Source organism: Salminus brasiliensis, chromosome 7, assembly GCF_030463535.1.
Source record: "Salminus brasiliensis chromosome 7, fSalBra1.hap2, whole genome shotgun sequence".
In the NCBI taxonomy this organism is placed as follows: Eukaryota; Metazoa; Chordata; class Actinopteri; order Characiformes; family Bryconidae; genus Salminus; species Salminus brasiliensis.
This window is the reverse complement of record NC_132884.1, coordinates 22,626,752-22,646,122: the sequence shown is the minus strand read 5'-3', so window position 1 is coordinate 22,646,122 and position 19,371 is coordinate 22,626,752. Positions and strand designations below refer to the sequence as shown.

The window sequence follows — 19,371 nt, the reverse complement described above, 5'->3', positions numbered from 1 at the left end:
TGCTAGCTCATTAAAAACAAAGGATCAGAAAATGATTGGGATTAAAATAGCCAAAATCTTTTAAAATATGCCTGGACTGGCCTGATCCCGTTCGACTACATCAGATCAGAACAGTCCAAAAAGAATCTTGTGACATTGATTAAAATTATTATTTTTTTAAAATCCAACTCCAATAAAGTTGTTATTTTGCATATATAAGGTTTTGCTGGCATGAATGAAATGTGTGTTTCAAGTACAATAATTTTTTTTAGCCAAATCAAATGATCTCAGACATTTGGCACGGTGGGGTTTCCTGGGTTCGTTTTTGCATTACCCCAGAAAACTCCACTCTGTTCCACAGAAACAGCCAGTGAGTGACTCAACAACAGGAAGACTTTTCAACACTAATCTCTCCCAAACCGTGCTCCATTCTCTTCACTGTTTGCAGTAATTATTTAATCTACAGCTTTATTTCAACTTTCAGCTTCAATCAGTGCTAACAACAGGAAGGACTTCAGTGCAGTGAGAATGTGGACACTCTGCAGTGCCTCAGGTGTAACAATTAATAAGGGCACACTGCATGAGTAAATCAATGCAAGATGCCCGCTGATGCAGTATAATGAACACACACTGACAGAAACGCATCATTACAGATCAGTCAATAGGATTTTTAAGGACAGCAAAACAAAGGCAAAGTTGAAATTACTTCTGTTTTACAATCAGGACTTCATCAGGGTCTTGATTAGCAGAGTGGATTATAAATCATATCTGGCTACAGATCTTTCAGTGTACTATTTGATTTTTTCTACTCTCAAAGAGCAGAGACTGATTGCCTGTATTTATGTATGCGTGGTATGAGGATAATGGCGCATCGTGCACAGGAGTATTGTCGGAAAATGGGCTGGGACTAGGTTTATGATTCTGTTCAGTTTCCTATGATGTGGATATCCTGTGCAAACTAAATTTGCTGTTATGTCAACAGTGAACACAGTCACCCTTTCCATCTATCCCTGTTCTAAGTGGTTTGTTTGTCATCCTGCAGAGTCAGTTTTCCCATCCAGCCTTGGAAACTCTTCACTCCGGGCTGAACGCCTTTCTGTCATGCACCAGGGATCTGCCGATGACATCGCACTGCTTTCTAATAGCCAAGCAGCAGGCCACAGAAACGCAGACAGCAAACACGGGCTGGGCGCTGGGCGCCACTCTAGAAAGTCCAACACAATGATGGGATTGTTGACAGAAAACAATAATACCTCAGAGACAGCCACCAACCTGGACTCACACATTTCCATGGATAGAAACAGCTGAGTCCAAATAGCCTGGTCCAGATTTACAATCCCTTGTCAAAAGTAATAACAAATTAATGCTATTATCCATGACTGTCAGTGCTAGGCAGCACCAGCATACAGTAATTACTGTACATCAGTCCGTTCCTTTTAGCAAGGATGTAAAACCATATGAGGCACCACCCATAAATAGAGCAGTTATGCATTTTTAATTGAAGTCATTTATCACACTCAGAGCATTGTTAGACTTCATATATCGATGATGGATCTTCAGAATTAGTCCAATTTTCTATTCTTATCCTCATTTATAAATATTTGAATCGCCTAATCACCAGAGTCTTTACTTAATGAAAGAGACAGAGACGGCGGCATATTTCAGTGGGACTGTAGCACTAATCTTACATTATTAGAGCCGTTCTGGTCTTTCCAGAAGATCATCTATTGAAGACTTTCAACAGAGGATCCATCTGTTGACTGCTGTCCACTTCATACCATCCAATATTTCGGATTTGTATTAATAACTAAATTGCTCTCTAGGTGATAATTATAGCTGTTTTTTCAAGACAAAGTCAAGTGATCATTGATCATGGCAGGAAATGGCAATACCAGTTTACATTTAATGATAAGATAATAAGATCAGAAATCTTTGACAGGGAATTCCTTCTAAAATTAAAAGTTTAAGCAACATCAAAGCTGTCCAGGTTCTGAAGACAAGAAATCAAAGGCAGAAGCAGAATTGGAAACTAAATGTTAATAACAAAAAATGGAGCAGAGCCAAAAATAGGCCCTTCCACATTTCAAGAATACAAACTCACTCAAGTATTCAGTATCAAAATCTGGTCTTCACTACACCAAGTTTATGGAAATGTATGTCTCAAGCAAAAGAGATTTCTTAGGACCTTACAAAGACAGTTATGGTCTCACAGTGAGACAGATAATACACAATTGGATGAAATTCACCACCACAGTTACTCACCCAAGGAGTGTCCATCCAGCAAAAATCACTCAAAGAATGGTGAATAATATTACAGGCCACACAAGTCACACAAAAGCCCGTGGTAGCATCTAAGGAATTACAAGCCTGCCTGCCATTATGTAATGGCAGTGTTCATCAGTGCACCATCAGACAAACACTGAAGAGGAATGGTGTACCTGGCAGGAAAGCAGGGAGAAAGCCAGGACTTTGAATGATGGTTTAGATAGAAAGCGATATGTTTGGCAAAACCTCATCCCAACTGTAATGCATGGCAGTGGCAGTTTCAGGGTTTGGAGCTGCTTTGCTGCCTTGGGACCAGAAAAGCTTTCATTATTAATGGACCTGTAAATTTTGGATTGTACCAGCAAATTATTCTGAAGAATGTCAGGGTATCTGAATGGAAGCTTGACTGTAAAAAAGTGGGTCATGCAGCAAGACACTGAGTCAGTCAGAAAAGAAATGATTAACGCTAAAGAAATGTAACATTTCTGAATGGTAAGTAAGTAAAAGTCACAAATGTTAATATAGTAGAAATGTTGTGGCTGGATAATTCATGCTAAGAAGCCCACCTTCATTACTTAGTTAGCAGCAATGGGCCAGAATCCTTCCAACTAGTCACTAGTTACCAAAACCATTTGGTTGAAGTCATTACTGGGTAATTTTGCTCAGTAAATACATTTACTTTTTTACTTCTATTATTTATATTGTGTATATATTGGTAATTGATCTACGTTTTTGCATCTGAGTGTCTTGCTATCCCTTTTCTGCTGTGACACTGAGAATTTTCCCACTGTGGGACTAATAAAGGATTATCTTATCTTATCTTATCTTATAAAAACTAAAATGTTTTAGTGACATGTGTTTAATTTGGTTGTCTTTATCTGGTTTAAGGACTTAAATAAAGATCTTAGCACATTTTAGGTTACATTTTTACAGAGATACAGAAAATAAAGTCCACAGCTATGCATAGATTATACTTCCTTACCAAGTTACTGGATATAACACACATATATTGTAATAAAACCACAAATGTATTGTAAAAGAAAAACTGATGACGTGCGTTTAGCAACAAAACCCAAAAGGCAGTTCGTTTTCTCCACCTTAAAAACCCAACTCAGGTTCTTCAACTTTAACATTTTCCCCAGTGTAGAGAAGCACAGTGCTCCTTAGACTGTTTTGAAGCCTTATTAAGGTTCCTTTGGTTAGGCTGGCATTCACCGCCTGCACCTTGAAGGAAGCTCGCCGACTGAAACCGATTACGCAACAAAACTGCAAACGCAAGATCACTGATCATCAGTCGCGTTCAGCCCCCAAAAACCAAGACAGAGAGGTGTGTGGCCCCGCGCGTGCTGTTTCAGATTGGGTCTACAGAAAGACGTCATGTGGCTGAACTCCACTTTGCCTCAGGCTGCACGACATCGTTTCAGTGATAGTTCAATGTGAAGACTTTCCACGTGAGTGGAAGAGACAAACGGGGGAGAAGGCAGAAGGGAAAATTGGCGTCATTTTCTTTTCCCACCTATATTCCGCCACGACCACGCCTCCTTCGTAGAGATTGGCAAGCAGCTCTAATAGAGTCTGGCTGATCACGCGTATGAATGAGTGTGGATTACTAGACAATCCTAAAGCAGCCATGGAGTTTTTATTTTATTTTATTTTTTTTACCTAATTTTATAATAATGGTCCAATCTTAAAATAGACATTATTTGTAATTATTGTAGTTTAATTTAATTATTATTATTTGGGTAGAGCATGCTATCCACAACTGACGATTAAACCTGCTGTTAAACTTAACTGTAAAACAGTAATTATTTCTTTTAAGTTTATTTCTGAACTACTAGCCAATCGCAGAAAGGCGGGGAGGCGGGGCCTGTCCCAATACAGGTGGAGAAAGCGAAAATCACGCTGATAAAGGAGACGGAATGAGCTCCGGAGCGCCAGAGCAACTCCTCTAGAAGCAGCAGGCGGGGCAGAGACCCACAGCAAAGGCGTGAACCGGGACGTCTGGTGTGTTTAATGGCACGGACAGCAAGTTGGATGTCTGCTCGCATCCTAAGCTTAACCGAGCACACTTTGTTTTTGAGACTGTGACTGAATGCTGTTTCGGTTTAGGCGAGCCAAGCGTGAGGAGTGACGACAAACAGCGAGTGAACACTTCAGGCGAGGGACACTTCAGACATTTTTAGACTCTCCACACCTTTCCTTTCCTCACTTTCTGGACACTTTTTTGGCACGAATGAGCTGTATATGCTGCAGTCTCTGGCGCTCAGCTAGCTGACTGGCATCCTTTAGTCTGGAGGACCTTGTATCAGCTCAATATGTACCAGGGGCACCTGCAGGTAAGAGTCTTCCCTTTTAAAATGCAGAAATGTTCATATTTGTTGATCATTGCATTGCAGCATGCTGCTCGAGATTATTTGAGGAAGAGGTGGCGGTCACAGATGTTTGATGTGAAAAGTTGCTCTAAGTAGCTCCAAAAAACACACGCTTTTCTGATAGATGCACGTCAGCGTCAGTTGCTTGTTTTCCACCTGTTTTTCGTCAAGTCCCGCCTCCTTGCGCTGTGATTGGCTAGTGGTGTAATCTCGCTTGTGCTGGGGTAGGCTAGTAGTACATACACACCAATAACCAGACTGCAGGTGAGTCGGCCTTTAGCCAATAGGTGCAGAGGTGGGCGGGGCATGTACGAATACGGGAGGAAAACAAAATAACGCGCGTTCACCCAAGTTTGTGGATTCCTCTGTCGCCTTAACTGCACTGAGCTTGCCTGTAGAAGATGCCTGAGATACTTTTTTATTTGATGCTCTGTAGCCTTACTGCCAGGTTATATATAGCTGACCTGCAGTCTTACTCTACCAGTTCTAAGACTGCAAAAGCTGGCTTATACGAAGCAAGCATCACTGTACTTAATACCTTTATAAATACATATTGGAGTCTGCTTCCCTTTGTAAATCAAGGACACCTGGTGAGATCTACACCCAAACATGGACCAATGTGTCTGCATGGGAGATGACGATTGAACAGTGTGAATTTAAGCATCACATTTGCTCCGAGGCTTGATTAGGCTTGATTCAGTATGTCATGGGAGTATGTAGGGAGTGTATGCTGTAAAACCTCCAGAGTTGAGTTCACTCTTATAGGTGTTCATTTGTGTCCAGCTGGACTTAGATAAAAGCTTCAGGTCAGCATTTCCCAAAACAGTCTCTCTGGACGCCAACTGATCCAAGTTTTGCTCTACCCAGGCTTCTAAACTGGAAAGAAAAGGGCTCTACTGGGAAACGCTGGTGTAGGTGTTATTTCAGCAGGGTTGGGTGTGTGTGTGTGTGTGGGGGGGGGGGTAGTTAGTGTAGACAACCACCTTTGCATTCAGTAAACTAAAAAATACTTAAAGACATAGTCTAGCTGCTTGGCCACGTCTGTAGCATATGGAGAATTACTACAGTCAATAATTCTAACAGATTTGTTTTCATTTACATTTACATTTACATTTATGGCATTTAGCAGACGCTCTTATCCAGAGTGACTTACAAAGTTTTCAATAATTAATCGATCAAAAGACAGAACCCTGACCACTAACCAACCAGAGTACTTCCTTAGGAACTTATTTTAAGAGCACTCATACAGTATAAGAGGCTTTGAGAACATAGCATTGATGTTCAGTGAAAAACATGTATGAAGAATGCAAAAATGATCTTAACTTTGAATTGAAAGTTCATGTAAACTAAGAGTTTATTCCTAGTAATTTAGAGCATTTCTATTGGTCTGTTCATCCAGAATTATTTACACAGTGTACAGAGCAGCAACAGGGTTCGAACAGTAGAGAAAACTAAAAAAGGACAAAAATGGAGATACATGGTTTTTATTGGACAGCAGCGATAGGTACCTACCAAATGGCCACTGACCATTTCAGTTGCTTACTGTTAACAGCTGAATAACGTAGATGTTTTACCCGTTGCTGTGCTAAATTATAAGCATGGCATAATTAAATGTTGCAGTATTATTTAGCCAATATAGTTGGTCAGCAATTCAGAAATGTGAATAGCCCTGTCAGCATGTGAATTGAGGTAACCCAACACTTTCTAGAGGCTCATATGAGCCTATTCATATCTTCATTGACCATGTTAGAGGCTTTTATTTCATTAAGTGGAAAGTAAGCCAGAATAAGCTATAACATCTTCCTTGTCAGGTAAAGAGGTAATACAGGAGGAAATGTTCCCTCCATGAAAACCAGATGTTTTATCTGTCCTTCATGGATCTCTCCACAGCTACTCTGTGTATACACTCTCTGAGTATACATTTATCACTATAGATCTCTGCTGTTTGTCTGAATGTGTCAGAAGATGGAAAATGTCCCTCTCTCCTAGTATTTATGTTTCAGACATAGATAAACTTATTTTAACTAACAATTATGGGAATATATCGTACAGTCAGTTGTTTTCTAACACAAATAAAGTTATAATTAAAGGCTCATAGAAAGAACTATAGGCTGTTATACAGTCAGGTCCATAAGTATTTGGACATCAGCACCATTTAAGTTTGCCTCTGTACACCCCCACAGTGGGTTCGGAATTAGGCAGTCAAAACATCAAGGTGTAGACTGTAAGAGATTTAGCAAAAATGTTAACTGCATTACTTGTTTTTTACAGCCATTTTTTACTGACTTAATAGTAATTGGATATAATATTAGTAGAAATATAAGCACTATTTTTAATAATCTGAGAAGTTCTTTGCACTTAATGGCTGCTTGAAGTCTGGCCCCCATGGACGTCACTTATTGCTGAGTTTCCTCCTCTCAAATGTTTTTGCCAGGCCTTTACTGCAGCCGCCTTCAGTTGCTGCTTGTTTGTGGGACTCTTTGCCCTCAGTTTTGTCTTCAGTAAGTGAAAAGCTGCTCAGTTTTCTCGAGGTCTGGTGACTGACTCAGCCTTTTAAGAACATTTCATTTCTTTACCTTAAGAAGCTCTTGGGTCGCCTGTGTGTTATGTTTTGGGTCATTATCCATCTGTACTGCGATTCACCATCTTAGCAACATTTGACTGATTCTGAGCAGAAAGTACAGCTCTGTACGAACTGGAATTCATCTCGCAGTCACATTATTAATAAACACCAATGCTCCAACATGCGTGACAGATTTTTGTCAAAAATGTTTTTGCTTCGGATTACAAATGTTTCCTTTCCTTCTCCTTCTCCAGTTAATTTTGGTTTCATCTGTCATTTTTTAATTTTTTTCTGGAACTAGAAACATTGTTTCTACCAGTTTTATCTGACCGTTCTGTTCATAAGTAATTGCTGTGGTATGTAAACCGTCTGTATTTACATTGAAGAAAACAGCTCTTAATTGAAATGATTCTTGGCTTGAATTGAAGTATATAAGCGCCCAGTTCACTTGTCCTCTGTTAAATTCATTTTTTTATGGTGATAGATTTGTTTTGTTTTTCCAGCCTAATGATGCCCTCTTTTACTTGCATCATTACCTTCTTGTACCGCGTATTGAGAGTTCCCGTGAACTGCGACCGAATGCAAATTCAACACTTGGAATCAACTCCAGACCGTATAGCTCCATAATTTGTCATGGAATAATTTGGGAACAGGCCACATTTGGCCATGAAACAGTCAGTTGTCCAATTACTTTTAAGTTTTAAGTTACTTTAAAGACTATATAAAATGCTGTAATTCCTAAACAGTACTGCAGTATTTTTGCGAAACATTTTAAATTTAAGCAGAAGATCTGCACTTGATTGATTGATTTCAAATACATTGAGGTGGTCTACAAAAGCAAAATAACAAAAAAAAAAAAAAGTGTCTATAGACTTATGCACCTAACTGTGTGAAGGACTAAGTCTGATATCATTGCAAACCCACTAAAATCACCCCCACTTTTACCAGTTGCTGCAGAGTTTTTTAGGAGCTTGAAGTTTTACATGATGACAGATCATTCCTTGTCCAGCTCTAGGGAGCACTAGGAGGAATTGGAAATCAGTATTTCTTACTGATTACATCCTGTTTTGAACTTTCTGTTTTCATGTTTCAAATCATAATTGGTTATTAAACTATTAATGCACACTACATTAGTATTAGACATATAGTAATGCACTCTGTTTGTCTAAAGGTTTTTAGATACCAGTGCATTAGGACTATACAAATGCATCATATCATATTGCATTGAAAGCCTATTGTGTCATACTGTATTATACTCTGAGGCACATTTTCAGCTTCTCTTTATTTTTGATGTAGCACAGTTGCATCCAACTGGGGCAGCACTGTATCATAGCGAAAACATTACTCACCCGAAATCAAAGGTATTAACAGAAAAGTTGTGGCTTATTTAATGCAGAAACTTGCTCTACTTGGAAGATGATTTCACACAAGATTCTGGATCATTGCCATGAGTGTTTGATTACATTCAGCCACAGGAGCTTGAGTGAGGTTAGGTATAGTGAGGTTAGATGATTAGTTCTGGATCACAAACACCCCTTATACCAAAATAACTGAATCCAACTGAACTGTGGCAAAATATGAGATAACACAACACTTGTGTTGTCTAGGAATATCTCTGTTTTTCTAATTTAAGAACAGCTGACAAGCTCAATTTTTATTTGTTTATTTTGTGGTGAACACACATCTGAAGTATTTTTGGAAACAGCCCCAATTACGTCCCAATTACTTTAAGACGATTGCTGCATACTGTAGCGATTTGGCCGTCGGGGCATGAGTGATTAAATTTGCTGCCAAAGCACTGCTCCAAGTTGGCTGAGTCAGTTAAGTCTGGTCATCAGGAGTGGTCGGAGAGCAGCTATCTGCGTGAGTAATCTCTCTATCTGACTCCTGGCATCGCTGGCGTGCTCCAAGCTGTCTGGCAGAGATAAGGCACGTTATGGAACTCCAGCAGAAAGCGCCATCTCTGCTAATCCCTTTTCATTTTGCCTAATTAACTGAAGCACGTTTAAGTGTTTTACATCACTTTCCTACACATATTTCTGTGCCTCATGTATTAGGTAATGTGTTTGGGGTCATTTGCGGAACTTTGTTACGGCAGCAAACCAACTACCAGCAAACCAATCACAGAACTAATATCGACTATTGAAACTCCTAAAGTGGTCATTAAAGGTTTATACTGTGCAATTTAAAGCCTTAGCCAATCCTTCTAGACCATGGTGCTCTACGTAAAAAACGTGTGACTTTGCTGCGTGTGTCTGTATGAATATCTGAAGTCAGAGAGATGCTAAGGATAAACTCTGCTCAAACCTTTTTAGCCTTGCGTGCCATGATGAGCAATTTCCCCTGCGCTGCACAGTGCACTCTAGTCCAGTAGCCTAGCAGGCATAAGGTTGGTTGGCTTTTTCATGTTGGCATTAACTGTTCTGGCTATGGAAATGATGAAGCAAGTAGCTCATGCTGGGGAGAAAAGCAGCAGTCCATCTGCGGCCCTCGCCTTCAGCCGGACTCACCAATACAGCTGGACACACATCAGAGCACAAGCCAGCGAAACACTGAATTTGCTTCAGATGTGTGCGTCATTGTTACATGAATGAAATGGCCTTGGACCAATAATTGGTATTGTGGAATATCATGCTAATTTAAATAGGTGCTGACATTATGCAAATACTTGTTGTTTCATTCTCTTTCAGGTGCCACATGATTTATTTCTTTGTATGTATTTTATCATTCCCTTTGTGAGATCATTCTATCAACCAGTCCAAAAATGTATACAATAGAAAAGAGTGCACTCAATCATAGGCTAAACACACAGAACATCAGTTAATTAACTGTAAACATACACAATGTGAATGACACTTTGAAAGATTTTCAGTCTGGAAAAGAATGTTGGGTTGTGCGTAAGATGAGCTTGTCCAGAAGAAGGGTCACTGTCTTAGTTTATGTGGTAGTGGTTTTAGAGCCTAGCATAGCAGGTAATTATGTGATAGTGTTACTTATCTGGATAAATTCAAGCTGTATGGTACGTTTCTATAACACTCATGTACTTTGTAACTGAATTTAGATCACTATTGCTTACCATGATAATTCTGAAATACATTACATCAACACATTTGCTGCCAAATCTCACCTAAACATGTTTAACCAAGATTTTTCTTCTAGCAATCCACACATCCCGGCTACAGATGAAAACACTCCAGCATCAGCAGTAAATAAAGTGTGTGTGAATGTTACCACTTACCCCACAGACGGGTTACTCGTAACAGATGTTTGTAGCAGGTGCTAAAAGGTCTGGTAGATAAAAGCACAAATTATTCAGTGCAACTTATTTGAGCCCATGAACCTTATCCAAATTTAATCTGCATTTAAATAAATATGACTAGTAAAACAATACGCATGACCATGAGAATAATTAAGGTAAATTTACCTCTGTATACAGTTTAGTTAATATATACCATAGTATATTTCTGTGTGAATAAAAATAGTTATTAATAGTAATAGTTAATTAATGAGTTAATTAAAGGCATGTGGGTGATTAAAATAATATTGGTGTGAATTCTGACTTATTCACACAACTCAGTAATTAAATACACTTATGATGAAACAGATTGAATCTTAAGAAATGTGTATCTGAATATGGTCAGAATTTGCAAATAAAGTTACTATTAGAATATAACAAGGTGACCAAAGGCATGTTGTACTTAGATGTGTTTAACTACATAAAATACCTGAGTTACATTTGACCCTATGTTAGTGCATGCCCTGCTTTATTGCATTAATTGCATTACCTTTTGCAGTGTATGCTTAACAAATGCAGCCGCTCTGTGTGTGTGTGTCTCTTTGTGGAAACCAAACATTCCCAAGAGAAACATGAATATTTTAACAATGTGAGAGTTTTCTGGTTCCAATAAAGATTTTATTTAACAAGAAATGGTTTTATTATAAAAGTTAAAAGAGGACAAAGCTGATCTTGTGGTTGCTGAGGTTAGTGTGGGGTTAGGAATAGTGCAGTGCCATTTACATACATTCATATGGAAACATCTTACTAAAACTGGAATACAGGATTAAGTTTCTTTTCAAATGTTATTAAAATACAGGCTATTCAAAACTAAAGTAAATTCATATACTAAAGCAGCAAAGACAACATGAAGTATATGGCAGTGGCCACAGGGGAGATGGGTTATTGCACATTTGAGATGAATATTACACATACGAGACAGTTGGCCAGGCTGCAAGCAACAGTAATTAATGGAAAGAGCACCAAACAGGTAGCTGGCAGTATGGGGTGATGGCAGGAATAAATAGGTAAAATGAATAGTGCAAAACACTGGGCCTATGGGTGTGAGGATATATACACCCAGTACAGTGTTGAATATATAGTATAACAAACTATAAAATCATGTTCAGAAAAACACAGTTTAAAACTCCACAATAGATACACTTTGTGTTCAAATATTTGTGGTCACTCTTTTCTAATAGATGCATTCAGCTACTTTGAGTTGCACCCACTGTTTACACAGATGTGAAAATGAACACACAGCTTGCCTAGTCCCTGTAGAGAAGTATCACCAATAGAATAGGACTTTCCGGAGCATCATGTCTAATGCCAGGTATGGGCTGTAGGGGTACCCCCCCCCCCTCCACCCCAGCTGTGGAGCAGTGGAAGCGTGTTCTCTGGAACGATGGTACACCATTCAGTACTTTTGGGCTGAGCTAGGGAGTTGGGGATGAGGTGGGGTGGTGATCGTCCATCATCCTGACCTCACTAACGCTCTTGTCACTGAATGCAATCAGATCTTCACAGCAATGCTCCAAAATCTAGAAAGCCTTCCTTGGACAGTGAAGAGACGTACTCCAACAAAAGCAAAACTGGAGGTTACTCCAACAAAAGCAAGATAAACTCTTTTCTTAATACCCTTGAAACAATGAATGAGCAGGTGTCGCAATACATTTAGTGTATAATGCCAGATATTATTGCAATTATACAATTAATGCAATTTGCCAAGATGTAGCACCATATATACATGGAATTCAATGTATTCATTTAACCAGATAATGGAACTAAATGTATAAGTGTGGTGTAGTAGAAGTCAAACTACAGTACAATACACAGCAATGTCCAATGAGGGTAGCAAGACCACAGTCAGTTAGTGTTTACCATGTTAGTGTTTAACAATCACAACACTTGAATGGATCTACAGAATCATGCAAGTTGTTGTTGTACTTTAAAGTGTCAGTGGGATATGTTGGTCTAGACTGCAACCAGACAAGCTGCAAGGGACTCTGAGAGTTCCAACAATTGTGAGGAATATTGATTTTTGAGAGAAGAGCCTTAAAATAACCATCTCCTGAGACAGGCAGAGACTTATATATAACTTCAATGTAATATAACTATATTGTATTGGCATGTAATGTAAATAGTAATAATATAGTACAGTTTCATGAGGATATGGTAATTCTTCAGATTTGGCACTTTTCATTTTTGCAGTACTGTACATTAAATGTAAATGCTGTTGTCATGTGAGTGAATATACTGATTTTAAAAGTGACAGATTTAAAAATGATTTATAGGATGGAAAATGATACGTGGAGATGTAGGGAAAGTAGCAGGAGTATATTGGGGGAAATCGGTCACACTGTTGAGTCATGCAGGTATGGGATGTGAACAGTGTTGGAGATGTTGGACACAGTTGAGGTGGGGATAGAATCTTATTTTCACACAATTCTTTATATTACACAGTTTTGAAATCATTAGTCAAAAACGAGCTATTTTTAGCAACATGTGACACCCATAAATAGTCATACTTTGCAGTTAACTAAGGTTTTTGTTGAAACTAAAATTAGTGTTGTTGTACCTCACCCACACTGCTAAACATTTCAGCACTATGGACAGCTCCCGCCAGTAGCTGACAAGCCATGGGTTTTACTCTGTATTAACGATTGTAGTACATGGTAAGCTTAGCTGTGCTACATTGATGTGTTTAACAAAGCATGTACGTATTTTTGCAAGAGCTGATGTAAATAACTATGATATCTTTATCTTATTAAGTGCTCTAAGGCCAGATGTAGCTATTTATGATTTTTGTTTTATATAAGGTGTATTCAGAAATTCAGAAGAACTGTGTGCATGTCTGGACTCATGTGTTTATGTGCCTCTTCCTAATGCTTAGGTAACACTGTTGAAGTGTAAACAATACTGGAACATCACATCATAGCATGAGATTTAATAACTGAACCAGGAGGAAAATTGTATAATAAAGAGAGATAGATGGCAGCTTTTCAAACACTCAAATCAATGGACCATCTGTCTCGCTCAAGGTGTACACTCTGGCAGGAAGTGTAATTACAGCGCTGACTCAAGGAGGCCATTACTGCTGCTCTCATCTTTAAGCTTTACCTCTCACTGCAAGCCTCTAGAATGCTGACTCATCTCTGAAATCCGAAAGAGGTGTGAAAAAGTTTTTGTTTTTTTATTATTCCGTTAAAAGCCGCACATGACAAGCATGTCATATCTCTCCAATGGCCACTTATCTGTGAGGACATTATTCAAGGCCAGCTCACAAAAACAAAATGTATGAGCAATTCCAAGAAGAAAATAAGCAGGAGCAAGCATACAGTGCAGAGTACTGAAAGAGGCACAAGAGTTCACAAAGGCCTTGGAGAAAAGAAAACTCCTTTCATGAAATTTCTATCTTATTTGACTTCTTCATAGTCCATCCGGTTACGACATTTCTGTAGAGGCACTGAATAAGTTATTAGTGCCTTACACTAGAGATGTTCACACGAGCTGTTACATAATACATAAATAAAAGTCTAATCAATATATTATAAATAAGAGAATTTAAAATGTGATGTTGGGAGAAGCAACTGCAGTGCTGGATAACAACTTTCATCATTATGGACCCTGCGTTCCATTCAGTACACCCAGAGATACAAAAACGTGGCCTACTTCACAACCAGTTCAAGGCTGAACTAGAGGCCAGATTTATTAAAACCACCCATAGGAAACATATTTTGCTGGTTTGAAATTAAGGGTGCTCTTTTTGTTCTCATTGCAATGCACAGGCAAATAATATGTTCTACTACTCAAAACAGCAATGCAATTCTAATAAGTTTCAAGATAACAATCAACTCCGGCATACATCATGTGTAAGGCATTGTGCGATGTGTCATTGGCACCTAAAGAGAAAGCAAGATTGTTTATTTACTCAGAAAACACAAATTTTACTTGTACTTGTTTACTTGGTATCATAACAGTATTATATAAAATCAAGGCTTCATTCAGTTGAAACCAGTGAGGTGCTAGAGTCTTCGAACAAATCTATGCAGTGCCTGGACGCATCAAGGAACCAAACCTGTGTTCTTGGTTTTACTTCAATGTCAGTGCAGGGAGCTTCAGTCCTGGCCCCTAAAGTAGGCAAGAACCTCATGCCCCCTACACTCACCAAACCCCCCCCCAACCCCACCAGCTGAGAGCTTACTTTACTGAAAGCATACATCCCTGATAACAGCACTGGAATTTATTGCGGCCCACAGACTTCTCTTCGGGAATGTGTTTTGGCACTGGATACTCATAGGCAGATAAATGTTGCGCTCAATCTTATCTTAAAGGATGAAGTGGTAAAGCAGGTGTCTCTGTTCACACAGTAACACTTTCATGTTCAGCTATAGAACATTAGGTCAGCGGCTTCAGTCCAGGCACACCGGGTACTGTTGGCAGGCTCACTAGACCAGAAATCTAGTTCAGTGCTCTTCTTCAGTTTTGCTGTAAAGTTCTGAACTTTCAGCAGACAGCAGCATCTATCATGTAGGAAACATGCCATGACCAATGCATCAATACCTGCACTCATACACACAGAGGGGTTTGCAACAAGTGAAGACGTGATACTCAAGGCTAATATGTGTTTTTCCCAAAGACTGAATACTTCCAGGCAGAAAGTTTGGAAGGGTCCAAATAGACTTGATTTCAAAGCACAAGATGTTGGCCAACCTTTGATCACTTTGATCATTGACAGTCATTAATATTTGTAATTCCAATGTAATACAATTTTCTTTGCTGACATCTTTAGCATAGACCTGCTGTGGTTCCTCCTATTGGCCATTAATAGCCAGTAGTTTGACTTATGACTTTCAGGGTACTCTGAGATTCATCCACACGTGTTTTCATGCATCGTTGGAGACCCAGACAAATGTTGTTCGAACTGGGGTTCAATGAGCAATTTTTTACTCACATATTTAGTGGATTTCAGGAACAAAGCTCATTAACTCAGTCAAATAACTGAGCGGAGAGCAGAAACGCTTGACCACACCATGCAAACACAAACAAACAAAATGAATTCCATCATATTTGTCAGACGCGCTCTGGTAGCTCAAAAGCCTGCTGGCTAATCCAGAGGCAAACGAAGTGTAAAACGCATTATGCAATTATTGCAGTGCCTCAAAACCTGTTAGCCATCTATCATATTACTGAGGTGATGAACTAGCACTGTCTCTATCTCTATCTCTATCTGGGGTTTTTCCCTCTACCATTACAAATCGTCTGAAGCCAGCCATTCTGGAAACTGCTCCGCAGAGATCAGAGGGAAAAACAAACAAAGACTGCTCTGATTTTGCAAATTAATTTTTAAGGGCTTATTTGCGACACAAACAAATAATTGGTCTCAAAGCACTGTTATGTAATGCTTGGAAGAAGAAAGAGGCCATGATGAGAGAATCTTGACACAAACGATCTAGAAAATGACTATAAGAGGATATGTGCATAATTGCAAGAAACAAAGTCACTGAGCAGCATTGAGCAGACCGAGACACAGTAAGATGCTTGAGAAACAGTAACACTTCAGTTGGGAGAGACAAATGCATAACAAAGTTAAACTTCACTCATGCTCATGCAGGACATTTCTGAACAGACTTGCATCCACTTCAAAAAGTGTAAATTGTGGATCATCTGCTACCCTTTCTGCCGCTCCTCGAGGATGTACACTGCAAGCTGACCTCCTCTCTCTGTTAAATAGGCTGGGGAGCGGGGAATTGCACCTCCATAAATATGCACGCTACTGCTTCATTTCTCTGCAATTACGAGGGCCAGAGTACAGTAAGCAAGCACAGCACTAGCAGAGGCCGCTGGGGCTTGCCTTGGCGAATGGCTTCGGAGTGAGGTTCAAGGGTACATCAGCGGAGTGTTCTCCACAGGGGGGCCATTCCAGTCTCTTCCCCTAACACAGCTGTGCCCGGATCCCAACCCAGTCCCATCTGTTCCTCACTACATGTGCTACATGTGCTGAGATCAGGCGGGCACCGGCTGATCTGCCCCCTCGCAGACGCAGCAGAGGGGCATCTGGAAGGGGCCCTGACTCTCAGGTCATGAAGGGTAAAGCATGTGGCTGGGGGTGAAAGAAGACTACCCGGATGTAGGAACGGGACCTGATCTGAAAGAATGGTATCACTTGCAAATCCAGGCCTGTTTTACCAGACCAGCTGTTTTACTTTCTTTACACCACTGTCATAGAAGGAGTGATATCCACAACATATGGCTGATAAGTTTGCAGGAATGAACAAGCGGTTTGAAAACCAGCCAACAGCCCATTGCACCCTTTGCATCTGTATGTATGTGATCTAGCTACCTTACATCTATAAACAAAGCAGTTAATCTAGTTGCATGTAAATTGTTTGCATATTTACATTACATATTGTATTGTTCAAACCAAGGCTTTTGATTCACATGAGTGAATCAGTACATTACAGTACATTACAACAATACAGACTGGAGCAAAGTAAGTTGAGTGTTAGCTCATGTCAGTTCACTATAGTTTAGTTTACAACAACATAAATAGATATGATATAAGCCAGAATATACTGCTATCATACATGTATTATAGAATTACTACAGTTCAGTGTAACATACACCATACAACATCCAACTCCATTACATGTTGTAGTTCTGCATTTCCGTTTGGTCAAATTAATGAATTAAATGAAGTTGAGCCAACATAAAAACAGTAGTATATGAGCTGCAACTAAATATTTTAGAATTTTGTTTATTGTTTAGCCCACTTTGTAGGTTAGGGCTCCCCCTATTACATGGTGTTTACATTGGGTTTAACTCAAAAGCACTTTGATATCAGTTGCCTTATCATTTGAACCCCTTAACACTTTAAACAAGGTTTATTACACAGTAAGATGTATTGCACAGTAACCATAGGGACTTCTGTAGAAACTCTGGTAGTAGAAGTTTGTAATAACATTTTTGGCCCGCTGATGGGCCATAGGCTTTTTAAGGAATTGAGTTTAAAAAATACAAGTATTGCATCAGACATAAAGTCAGCAGATGCTCAGTATGGTTTCAACTTGGTTTGGGACAAAAGAACCTAACTGGGGGCGTCCCTAGTCGAAAAAGGTTTCACTGTCGGCTGTGGTTAGAGAAGTGAAAGGCGAGTTGTTTTGGGAGAAGTTGTGAAGGTTATGGAAATTCTTTCCCTATCAATACAGGAATATAGGACTACTTATTTTTGTGTTGGAAGTACAGTAGATCGAGTTAAGTGCAGGGAGAAAAAAACCAAAATCCAATAACTCCTCTGGGCTTCTTCAAATGAAGCTTCTTCCCATTCATCTTATCTGACCTGCCTTCGCTGAGGCAATGACGGAAACACAATGACTCACAGCGGGCAGTAGCCCCGCCACCACAGTGCTAACCATCCTGAACGCTCACGGGGAAGGCAAACAGAAAACAAATGTAGGTGCTATTGAGGGCATGGTGGTGGATGTTCTGTTTTTCAGCATGGCAGACGGCAGCTTGCGCATCTATTTTTGGTCTGATAAAGCGTCCCATCTCTTGGGCTGGCCTCTAATGCACAAGCTCTCCTGAATCACGCACACTCTTCAAAGCCTGGAGAGGGGCCGCGGCAGTCAGCCAGCTGCATTCTCATCAATCACCTGGAATCATTCAAATTACTGACAACCAAAGACTGCACACCTGTGTGTGTGGTGTGGGTCTTTGTGAGTGAAAGAGAGTGTGAAAAAACAAAAAAAAGGTGCTTCATCCAATTATAGGTGAAGTGAAACCAAACATCAAAAAGATATGTTAGGGAAATGGTGCAACACCTAGCTATGCACTTTAGTTAGTTAAAAGAAATTAAGGTTTTTATCCTTTAGAGCAGGGCTGTGTATTTGTGATACCGGGGTTATGAGAGTATATTGTGATGTATTGCAATACTGTGTGCAAAGCAAACTATTGTGTGTGTTTTGTTTTTTGTTTTTTTTATAAATCTTTAGAAAAACTGTATTAAAACACACATTACCATGTGCATAAAATCTTGAGTAAAAGAAAAGTTGACTTTTTATGCAATCAGAACAGTTGGATCTGAAGACAGGAGCTCTCTAGTGGGGGTTTAAACACAACAAAAAATGAACCACTGTCTTTTTGACACTTACACTTACTAGGATATTCAAATCAGCAGCTGGAGCCTGAGAGAGCGCAATTGGCCATTCTCTATCTTTCTCTCCCCCTCTACTCCCATTGTGATGCTGGCCGGCACAGGTTTCTTTTGGCTGATGTATCAGAGCTGGGTTCTGGTGTTCCAGAGCACGTTGGATCGGTGGCATTTCAAAAAGAAGCAGTAGCTGACTTAACATGTAGGAAAAGGCATGTGCTTGTGCTCAACTTCCCAAAACAAAAAACTGTGTTTTGAGCATTGATACAGTACTGCAAAACAATATTACAATACTTGGGTGAGATATAGTGGCTGTGGAGAGATATAGTGGAGTGGGAGAGATAGTGGCTGGTTTTACAGGAAGGCCACAAAGAGTGCTGTCCTGATATGCTGTGTGTGAGCAAGTGTATGTTTGTTAGACTGTTAATGTGGCCCCTTCTAACCCCACAGTCTGGCTCTATTATCATGGGGCTGGTCCAGTCATAGTCCACAGATGGCTCTCTCTCTCTCTGCTCGCAGGGTGCCGTGCTATAGAACCCAGCTCTACCTCTGGGAATCCTCCTGCTGAAACAGCTTGTTTGTCTCGCCAAACCCACTTATTCTGCAAACGTGCTCTCTCAGCAAATTAACACAGACACCACTATAAATCTCTACCTGAGAGTCCTCTGCTACAGCACACCCATTTTTTATGTTCCAGGGGAGTTTATATATAGCTGCTGGATATTCTTGGCACTGAATCAGTCTCAGTGTTTTAACCACTTGTGCCCTG

General features: G+C 39.8%; 2 protein-coding genes across 4 annotated transcripts in view; both read left to right on the top strand.

Annotated features, from left to right (window-relative positions):
- Positions 1-19,371, top strand: part of tmem131 (transmembrane protein 131) — a 389,736-nt gene that overhangs the window by 190,840 nt on the left and 179,525 nt on the right. The gene's annotated exons all lie outside the window — the stretch shown is intronic.
- The window catches only part of pex5la (peroxisomal biogenesis factor 5-like a), a 90,753-nt gene continuing 75,589 nt past the window's right edge, over positions 4,208-19,371 (top strand). For all 3 annotated transcript variants that reach the window (XM_072684156.1, XM_072684155.1, XM_072684154.1), the window contains exon 1: positions 4,208-4,580. In XM_072684156.1, the coding sequence (XP_072540257.1) occupies positions 4,560-4,580 (21 nt within the window). In that variant the 5' untranslated portion in view covers positions 4,208-4,559. The remainder of the gene's footprint in view (positions 4,581-19,371) is intronic.